Source organism: Aulonocara sp. 'chitande type north' Nkhata Bay, linkage group LG13, assembly GCF_057382095.1.
Source record: "Aulonocara sp. 'chitande type north' Nkhata Bay isolate Kocher_YH1m ecotype deep benthic linkage group LG13, A_spYH_male_GT1.1, whole genome shotgun sequence".
In the NCBI taxonomy this organism is placed as follows: Eukaryota; Metazoa; Chordata; class Actinopteri; order Cichliformes; family Cichlidae; genus Aulonocara; species Aulonocara sp. 'chitande type north' Nkhata Bay.
The window spans coordinates 34,115,950-34,125,853 of NC_141356.1; the positions used below are offsets into that span (position 1 = coordinate 34,115,950).

Genomic DNA, 9,904 nt, shown 5'->3' on the forward strand with positions numbered 1-9,904 from the left:
GGAAAACAGCACTGCAGGAGAGTCAATCAGTGAACTGAACTACAAAAAGTCAAAAGTGCCCATCCGGTAGGCTGGAATCATACATGTTTAAAGAAAGTTTACAACGAGCGAGATGTACTGACAATAGCCAAACACGGGTAAATGTGTAGTAAATGGCAGTGCGGTAAATCTGCCTAGTATGGCATTAAATACGCTTACTACTTCATATATCTCAGATCGTTTGTAACGAGCCACGGAAAGCAGGTGTAGCCACTGAAAAGACTAGAAATGGGCGGCTAGCGCGCGGCTAACATTTACCACAAAGCAAAAGGGTTAAACGCGCTATTCAGCGTCGTTTCCGCTAAATCCAGACTCTGTAACTTGACGTAGACATAGAAGAAATGCCAGTTTCCATTAAAAAATAGCGGACTTGCCGACTTCTTCGCTCTTCCGCTTCGTGTTGTTGTTGTTTTGGTGACGCAACTTCCGTCGAGCAGACGATTGGTCGTCTACAGTAGGTGGCGCTGTTTGACAGTGATGCGGCTTCTTATAATTCGAAGAAGAAATGCGGCGCTTCTTCTTCCTGTGTGGTGAGTACAGAGGATCGTGTACAGGCTGTTGACATGGCACACTGATGTCGGTGTGTGTCACACTCGTGTCCGCTCGCCGTGCCGTGGCGCCGGCATGTTTGTGGGCTGGATGGAGCGGGTGGAGGAAAGCGTGTGCCGGGGGATTCAGGCTGGTCCCGTCCAGAGCCCGCAGCGGGACACGGCCCGGGGCTGCAGGTCAGTGCTGCCGCTGTCAGGACACATCAGACCCGTGCTGAACTCGAGCTTTAAAGCAGCGTTTAACCAGCCGGGTTCAAATGTCTGCCCCGGTGCTTACAGATCGACAGCAGCGATCTGACCTCAGTCTGAACTCAGGTATCTGCAGTCAGTTAACGTGTTGTGTGCTGTCAGCAGTAGCTGATGAAAAGGGAGTGACTCAGAGTAGCGTCATAAGAACATGTGGGGAAACAAACAGTTCAAAACGAGCTCTTTGAGGTTTTATCTTTTATTTCCCACAGTATTGAGCCCCCTTCAAATCAATCAACCAATAACACTTACAGGAAGTGAAATCGAGTCTGACTGTGTTGTCTCCCTTCTAAGGGAAGCTGTTGCGGGATGGAGAGGACAGGAAAGCAGTGGTGAGCCTCCATGTTTAATCTGAGTTTGCCCCTCGGTGCATGCTGGGAATGATGTGAATGTTAATGTGGACAGCAGATTCTCATGTGGGACGGATCGTCCATAGTTTTTCAGTGGAAGTGATGAATATTCAGAGACTCACAGCAGTGTCTGACAGTCTGCCTGTACGTTGCTGTGTTCAGATCTGTGTTGAGGGGAACATTGCCAGTGGGAAGACAACATGTCTGGAATATTTCAGCAAAACCAGCAGTATCGAGGTCAGTCAGTCTTTGTGCAGTGTAGCTGTGTGCGTTCAAGATTTCCAGTGTTACCGAGCTCAAAGTATACCATTTGTTCACGAATGTATTCCTCTCTCCTTGCCTCTTTCTTGCAGGTCCTTACAGAGCCAATCTCTAAATGGAGAGATGTCCGAGGGCACAACCCTCTGGTAACGTACATGACCGTGCTGTCAGTGTGCAGAGCTGGAAGGATTCTTCCAAAACATTTTGTGCTTTTATGATGCTGGAGTGTTGAACGCGCCGGTGCTGAACGCGCCGGTGCTGAACATGCCGGTGCTTAACATGCCGGTGCTGAACGCGCCGGTGTTTAACGCGCTGGTGCTGAACAGTGTTGACTTGGGATGAGATGTGGTGAGTGTAAACACCATGGATTGTCTCTGTATACTCCCGCTTCCATCAGGATCCTTCCTCAGGAGTCTGGTCAAGCTTATCAAATGCTCTGGGAATGTGTTGAGTGCTGGTTGGTAGTGTGACTTCCCTGCATGTCAGTCTAGCTGTTCACCTGCAGGTTCTGTCCCCGCAGGCTTTAATGTACCAGGATCCTCAGCGCTGGGGCATCACGCTACAGACCTACGTTCAGCTCACTATGCTGGATCGACACCTGTCAGCTGTGGTAAGTGTCCTGCTAGCTAGCACCACAGCTGGTTTACTCTGTGCTTGTTTTGTTGCATGCTAACACCCATATAGCCTGGGCTAGCACACTGATGGCTGTATGCTGGTTATGCAAACGGATACGCTGGCACACGTGCTGTTTCTTGTTGGTTTCAGGCAGCTCCTGTTAGGATGATGGAGAGATCTCTCTTCAGCGCCAAGTACATCTTTGTGGAGAATCTCTTCAGAAGGTACAGTAATCTGATCCACGGATCATCCACACAGTTTCACCTGAACAACACAGCCCTGCAGCGCTGAAGTAGGAGAGTGTGCAACCTGTGCATGTGATTTATGTACAGACAGAGAGGATGGATTGTTATTTCAGTCAGGCTCAGCATCTGTTCTCATGTCTCTAATGTAAAGGTCGTGTTCAGTCATGCATCATTGTAGCCAAGTCTTACCATGAAATAGTCCAGATGTTGATTTGCAGTAATGGCCAAAGTGCCTCACAGCCGCAGCTATGTAAACAGAGAAGCAGTTACTTAAAATGTAACATTTCATTTAAAATATGTAACTGTCTCAAATGAATCATCCAACCTGTAACTGAGCATTTCTGACATTTCTGGGAATTTAGAGAGCTGGGGTGGTTCGGGAGGTAGAGACGGTCACCTACTAATCAGAGCGTTGATGGTTTGATCTTTGACTGCTACAGTCTATGGTTGAACCTCCAATGTGTGGAGAGTCCCGGGTATTTAAGCCGTAGTTGGTGTTGTTGACCCGCTAGTGATCATGTGCCAACGTGTGAAATTATCAGCGGAGGTTCTGGGTGAAATCACTGTGAGACCTTAGAACTGAAGATGCTTCTAAGGTGAGAGCTGAAACGTCTTCAAGACATTTCAAGAAGTCCAGTCGGTTTTCTTTCCAAGCTCGTTAGGTCAGATAGAACCTGTGAATGAGTGAATGAGACATGTTTATAAAGTGCTTTGAGTAGAATTAGAGTTTTATTTCATGTTTTTCTTCCAGTGGGAAAATGCCAGAGGTGGACTATGCTGTTCTCAGCGAGTGGTTTGACTGGATTACAGCTAACATTTGCATTCCTGTTGATCTCATTGGTGAGTACAACACAAACAAACCTGCTGCAGCTCAGCATCAAGAAACAAAGCACGAATCCTGTGCACGTCTGAATGTACACGATGAGAACTGACCTCTGTCTTTGAGGTTGTGTGTTTATACAAATGGCATTACTATGTAATGAAATGAGTTCATGTAGTCGCAGTAATAATAATGATACATGTCATATTTGGCTTTTTCCCTGGCTCCAGTTTACCTGCAGACGTCTCCTCAGACCTGCCATGAAAGGTTAAAGCAGCGATGCAGAGAAGAGGAGAAAGTCATTCCACTGGTGAGGAGCTTGTGCTTCACTTCATTGAAGTTTGTCAATTCAAAGGGACACAGACAGCTGCACAGTAGTGCCAATCTAATGACCACTTGAAGTGACCACAAAGCTACTCCAGAGAGTCTGAAAACATTTCCAACTCATGGTGAAAAATCTGAGGTTTGTCGAGGCAAATGGCATTTAACACTTTGTTTGAAACGCGTACAAATGCTGGAGCTCTGCTTCAAAGATGAAGCTGGTTCCTAGAGATGCAACAAAAGGCTAAAGATGTGAGCAGCAGCACACGTCAGCACACGGCTTCCTCCTAGCTCCAGTTTCTGTTCACCTGGGTCTTCACTACATGGACTGCAGTGAGGTGGCATCAATATTTACACCTTACCAGACAACTGCTACTACAAACATACATGACAAGTTTACAGCAGGCGTCCTGTCAATTCAAGTCAGTGTATTTATAAGTATGTTTTTAAACAACAGGTTGACCAAAGTGCTGCACAAACTGGGAAAAAACCCAACAGACAGGTCACAAAAACAAAGAAAAGAGTCACAGTAAGGGAATAAAGATGTGGTGTTAGGGAGGTCCTAATGCGAAAAGGAGAGCGTTCCAAAGTCACGATGTAGCCACCGTAAAGGCCGGCCTGCTCTGTGTTTGAGTCTGCTTCTAGGAACAACAAGACCTGAAGGCTCTGTTAGGAGTATGTTCAGAGAGGTAAGAGGGAGCCGACCCATTTAGAGACTTAAAAGCAAACAATTAAAGCTTAAAATCAAATCTAAAATTTACTGGAAGCCAAAACTGGGGAAATGCTGTCGCGTTTACGTTGCCTGTGAGCAGGTTGGAGAAGAGGGAGCAGAGCCTGGCTGATGCCCAAATAAAGGCCCCAATATTCTGAAACAGCAGAAAAATGTCCAGCAGGAGTGATGGTGCAGAGCTCGCGCACAGGTAACAGAGGTTTAACTGGTCAGCACAGAAATTTGAATTATGACAGTGATCAGAAAAGTGGCTGTAGCTCAGGTGGCAGAGCAGATCAGCCACTAACCAGAAGGTCGGTGGTTCGATCCCAGGCTGCTCCAGTCTGCATGCCAAATATCCTCGGGCAAGATACTAACCCATGTTGCTCTCCGATGCATCCATCGGAGCGTGAATGTCTATGAATACTAGATACTTAGCACTTAAGCTTAGAAGTGCTTGTGTGAATGGGTGAATGAATTAGTTGTATAAAGCGCTTTGAGTGCTCAGAGTAGAAAAGCGCTATATAAGAACCAGGCCATTTACCAAAAGTGCAAATTAGAATATCACATAATTACAGAGCACGAGATAAGACTGAATCCAAAGTACGTCCACGCTCGTGGGAGGGAGCGCCGACTGAACAAGACTAAAACAGTCAGTAAGGTTCAGGACGTCTTTCACAAGAGGTTTAGTGGGGCAGCAAACATGAATCTTAAAATCCCAAAGAATTAGAGTCGTTCCGGATAAAAAGACCTTAAATAAAATCCTTGTTAAACTGCGGAGCCCATAAATATCAGCAGTGAGCTGTCTCTCAGGTGTGTGTGTGTGTGTGTGTCCATCCACCAGGAGTACCTTGAGTCCATTCACCAGCTTTATGAGGAGTGGCTAATCAGGCGTAGCTCCTGGCCTGTTCCTGCTCCTGTGTTGGTGAGTGTTCACACGAGCACAGCTTTGCTTTCAGGTAGTACTCTCACACCACAGACACACACAGTGAATGATAACAATGAATTGGGGAAACCTTGGGTTCTTGTCTCATGCCACCCACCTAAATATTGTTGCAACTAAGCCCATAACAAGGACGGGACGGTGCACTCTTCCACACTGATTAGAAACACGACGAGGAACCTGGGCCCAAACTCCCAGGTCTGGTTGACCCAAGTTGTTTTTGAAGCACGAGTTGTGTCAGTGTGATTGGACTCGTTCTTATTAAGTGCTTTTCTACTCAAAGCATGTCATACTGTATGCCTCATTCACCCATCCACACACAACACATACGAGCACTGTTTTCTATTCTTTCTATCCAGCTCTATCCACTCATTTAGAAGATCTTTGCTGCTCACTGTATAGAAGAGCCTGTGTAGTGGTGTTCTTCCTGTTCATGCATTTATTACTTCTAGGCTGGACATATTCATTCTTATCAGGATGTCCTAAAAACTCCCTGAAAAGCCTTCAGTTGATCCAAAATACTGCAGTGACAGGGACGTTCAGCCCCCACAGGAGAGGCGGAGCCTTCAGCTTTCAGCCGTCTCTTTTGCAGTACCAGCTCTGTTTTGATTCAGAAGACTGTCTGCTGTCAGGATTACGCTTTGTGATGAAGCATATTCAACCCCACTATGAAGAACGCTTGGGAAAGTCGTCCCTACAATTAGTTTTATCCAGGTTTGTCCTTTAGTGCAGCGTAGAGACACTGTATCATTGTTTGTTTTCCCCGCTTCCCCCAAAACACAGGCTTTAATCTGGTTTGGAGCCATGTTTTTGCTGCTTTCTGTGTCGAGTAAGTCCCTCATAGCCAACCCTGATCTTCCTGATATTTAAGAATGATGTGTGTGTTTGCAGGTGATTCCTGCTGACCACAACCTGCAGAGGATGCTGCACCAGTACGAAGAGAACCGAGCCAAGATCCTAGCAGCAAGTCTCTGATTCCCGAACACGCACTCATGCTAACCCCAACCTGACAGGAAGCTGTTACAGCACCTTTTTTAAGCTGTTTCTGATCTTACACCTCGTCACATGTGACATTTTTGTATGCACTCCCAGGTCAGCCATTCCTATTCATGAAGACCAATCTCAGTACATTTGATTGCAGTATTAAAGTAAAATGTAATCGATGTGCTCACAAGAAACTATCGAGAAACTGAACATGAGAGCGGATCATTCCAGTGCTCGAGCCCAAGCCTGTCAGCCTTCAAAGATGCTGCGCGCTCAGGCTGGTCCTTGCATCTTATCTGCTGAGTTTTTCCTGAGAGCGTGATTAATCCTCTGTGAGTCTGAGGAAGTGTGTAAGTGAAAACTCTTCATACAGAACAAGTCCAGTGACAGCGTTGTGTCACTTCAGACCACGAGTTATACGTCCTGGTCTGATCATCACTCTGTATCACTCCTCTGTCCTTTACCTGCCTCCATCTGCTCTGCCACCTGAATGAAGGAGCCTATTTCCATGACAACATTTAGTCAGTGTTTGAACAGGCTGTGTGATCCGGCACTGTGAAAAATCTGCAGCCACTGACAGCCTGACGCCCTGGAGCCTTGAACTCGGGGACACGTTGGAGCTTCCTGAGTGATGCTGTGGGCTCTCTGCCTTCTCTTTCCTTACCCGGATGATTGAGCGTGCTTAAAGACTCACTGCCAGGTCACATGACTGATCAGTCGAGTTTACAGCGCTTGAAGGATCAAGCAGAGTTGGCTGCATTGTGTTAGGAATAAAATGTGTGTAAAATTTGTGTTTTATTTTATACACTTTGCAATTGTGCTCATTGAGAGTTGGCACTCTGTGTAATAAAAGTCAAAAGCATCAATTAAACAATATGATTGAACTGAATTATTGGCGTGTTGACTGCAGAGGGATTAGCAAACTGCTTGCACATCAGTTAAAGTCAGGGTGATATTTTTCTGGGCTGTGGGAGGCCGACAGACTTGGGTAATGAATAGAAAACTCGTCTTGGGGCTGCAAGTATAAAGCAGCTTGAGCTCAAACATTGCTGTGGTTTGGTGCTATAAATAAACGTGACAGCTTTTAACCAAAGGGAAAAAAATGACCCAAACTATTGTTTGTCCTCCATCCAGATCCACCAACAGAAGATTAGTGACCTCAGACCACAGAGGCAGCATGCATACACATGTTTTTGCACTGCACCACTTTACTTAGACGTCACTCTTCCATCCAACACATATAATGAACTAATAAAATATTTCTTACAAGTCAAAGTTGGGTTTTTGTCTCGTATCCTACAGAAATGGCATTCAACGCGAGTCTGTAATTAGACTTTCAATGTAAATAATATTTACGACAGGCTTAGGGCGTCGGGGGGTTCCCGGAGGCGTCTTCCTTGGGGGGCTCAACCCGGGGTATCGATCATGGCCTATTAAGGGCTCTGTTGGCTCTCGGGTGACTGTTTCCTCGCGGCTGCGTGCAGCGGGGCTAGGGGAGGGTCTGTGCTGACGGACGTGGGTTACTGACCTGGTAGCCTGGCTGCCCCTGGGTGGGTCCGGGATGGGCGTGAGGTTCTGGGGGCGCTCCGTCTCTGGGCTGGAGCCCGGGCCGGGCCTCGGGGGCTTGGGTCCTGGTTGGTGTGTCACCAGGGTTGTGGGCGGGTGGGTGCATCGGGGCCCAGCCCAGGAGCAGGGTGCCGCCAGTGCATCGAGCCACCTGGGGGGCTCTTCAACTGGTGGGGGAGATTGTCACATCTTGCAGGAACTTTCCTCTCTTCAGGAACTCTCTCTGCAGGAGGGGGAGATACAGGAGAGGTGGAGGAAGATCTCAGCCTGGGCGTCTATTGTCTTATGTAGTCTGGAAGATGAGTGGATGGTGGGGTGGGTGCAGTTTTCTCTGTGGTGGGGTTGGGTGGACTGTCCCGGGCTCTGTGTGGCCGGGAGGCGCTGCTGCACTGGGCCCCGGTCTGGATGGGCCTGGGCCCCCTTTCCCTGGCGGGTCGCAGAGTATGGGGGTGCCTACTGGGGTCAGCAGGGGAGCTGGCCCCAGGGAGGGGTCACCTGCCCCTCCCTTCCTTCCCTCCCCATCTCCAGCTGCCTCCCTCTTCCCGCTCCACCACAACCACCCACACATGCAGGGCCTTGGAGTGGGGGTATGTCACCAGGGTGCAGAGGAGGCTACCCCCCCCCCCCCCCCCCCTCTGTCCCCTTCTGGCTGCCTCTGCCTCAATTTTATCCCACAACTTAGACATTCACATTACTCACACTCTCATTACACATACATATAGGATCTTGGGGGTGGGCACGATACACGGAGTCCAAAGTACCATCAGGGTGTACACCCCACCCCTGGCGTCGTTGCCCACCTCTCAATTTTGAATACACGTAGACATTGAGGGCTAGCAGGAGGGACCATGCGCTTACCTGCTGCTCTCTGGCAGGTAGCTCCAAGCCCTCCTGGGTTTTAAATGCACCTTAGAACACACATGCATCAACACTACAATGAGCGGGTGGAGGGAGGTTTGGAGTCTTCTCTCACCCCCATTCTCTGCGGCCTGCTGGAGCGGGGGGGGCTAGGAGGAGGAGTTGGCCGTCCGACTGAGGTCTGGAGTGTGGGGCCTCCCTGCTGCTGCGGAGTCGGGGCGGTCTGCCTCTCCCCACCGCAGGGAAAAGGGTAACACCACCTGGGTATGGGTGCAGTTCCCCCCTCCAGGGGCAAGGGTACCTAGACCCGGTTTGTAGAGTACGCTTGGGGAGTGTGATCGTGTGTACAGCGTCTCTTTATGTCTGTCTCCACGTTGGTTGAGTGTGGAGTAAGTGCATATGAGAGCATGAGGGTGGGAATGGATGTTTGTGTCTGTGTGTGCCTGTATAATAATGTTTAACATTTAGTATTTACTGTCATATTCCCATATATCATTGTGATGTTGTTTATTCTATTACTCTTGTTCTCTTCTGCTTGTTCTCTTTTTTCTTTCTCAGCAGGTGATCCAGGTGATTGATATATGCATTTTTTTTCTGCTCATTCTGTTGGTTTTTGTCTTTTGCCCTTCTCCCCCGTCCCTCTTCTCAGCTGTTTCTCTTTCCCTCTTTCTTTCTCCCCTTCTTTCCCCCAGTCCAGTCTGTCCCGTATTCAGTAAGTGAAAATAAAATAAACAATAAAAGGTGAATCAAATAAACCATTACGGCAAGGCTAGGATGGTCAATTTGGTAAAGTAAATCCGTTGGGCATCTTTCTTTGCCTTTAGACAACAATTCTGATGCAAAAGAGCCAAACGGGACAGGCAGAAAAAATAAAAAAATAAAAAATAAATAAAATAAAATTATGTTGCTGTCATGCAAAAAGGTAATAACAAAAAACTGGCAGAAGAGAAAAAAAATATTTACATTTATTAGCTGCACTGTTTTGCATCATTTGCAGTTTTTCCTGCCTAACTCTAGGATACTGGAGCAGTTCTGCAGATGAGCCTTAAGCTCATGCATGCTTGCATCAAAACAACTTTCAAAAATGTGTCTTCAAATGTAAAAGCTTTGCTTCATTCTTCAAGCAGACATGTTTAACTGTGGCTGAGCATTATTTGTGAACGTAGTCCAGACAGGTCTTTAGTAAATGAGGCAACACAGCTAAAGGAACACCAGCAGACTAATCTATTCATCGCCACTTTTTAAAAAGATCTATAAGCAACTCTGTTCACAACAGTTCGTTTTTGAACAGTGAACATCAGCTTTCCTGATGCTGCCGAACAAACCAAACACAATGAAGAACTTTCACCAGTCAACGAATGTACAGATGTTTCCATCAATGAACCTGCGATGCTGAGGG

The 9,904-nt window shown here is 47.4% G+C and overlaps 1 protein-coding gene across 2 annotated transcripts; it reads left to right on the plus strand.

Moving 5' to 3' along the window:
• The first annotated feature begins 528 nt into the window (after positions 1–528).
• On the plus strand, positions 529–6,955 carry tk2 (thymidine kinase 2). Of its 2 annotated transcripts, XM_086260129.1 has the most exons (10): positions 534–764; positions 1,128–1,165; positions 1,346–1,420; positions 1,537–1,590; positions 1,965–2,054; positions 2,210–2,283; positions 3,056–3,144; positions 3,355–3,434; positions 4,999–5,079; positions 5,989–6,955. In XM_086260129.1, exons 1-10 carry the CDS (start codon positions 614–616, stop codon positions 6,070–6,072), a joined length of 816 nt encoding a protein of 271 aa, XP_086116255.1. In that variant the 5' UTR covers positions 534–613; the 3' UTR covers positions 6,073–6,955. The 2 variants fall into 2 exon arrangements, with proteins under 2 accessions (XP_086116256.1, XP_086116255.1); XM_086260130.1 differs by lacking the exon at positions 4,999–5,079 and having other exon boundaries at positions 529–764.
• Positions 6,956–9,904: the final 2,949 nt, after the last annotated feature.

What these genes read in the sequence shown, in the direction of transcription:
- tk2 (XM_086260129.1), top strand. Translation starts at nt 614, where the DNA reads ATGTCGGTGTGTGTCACACTCGTGTCCGCTCGCCGTGCCGTGGCGCCG. An exon ending in CATTCCTGTTGATCTCATTG is followed by an intron (nt 3,145 to 3,354) that starts GTGAGTACAACA and finishes CCCTGGCTCCAG; the next exon opens with TTTACCTGCAGACGTCTCCT. An exon ending in CTGTTCCTGCTCCTGTGTTG is followed by an intron (nt 5,080 to 5,988) that starts GTGAGTGTTCAC and finishes GTGTGTTTGCAG; the next exon opens with GTGATTCCTGCTGACCACAA.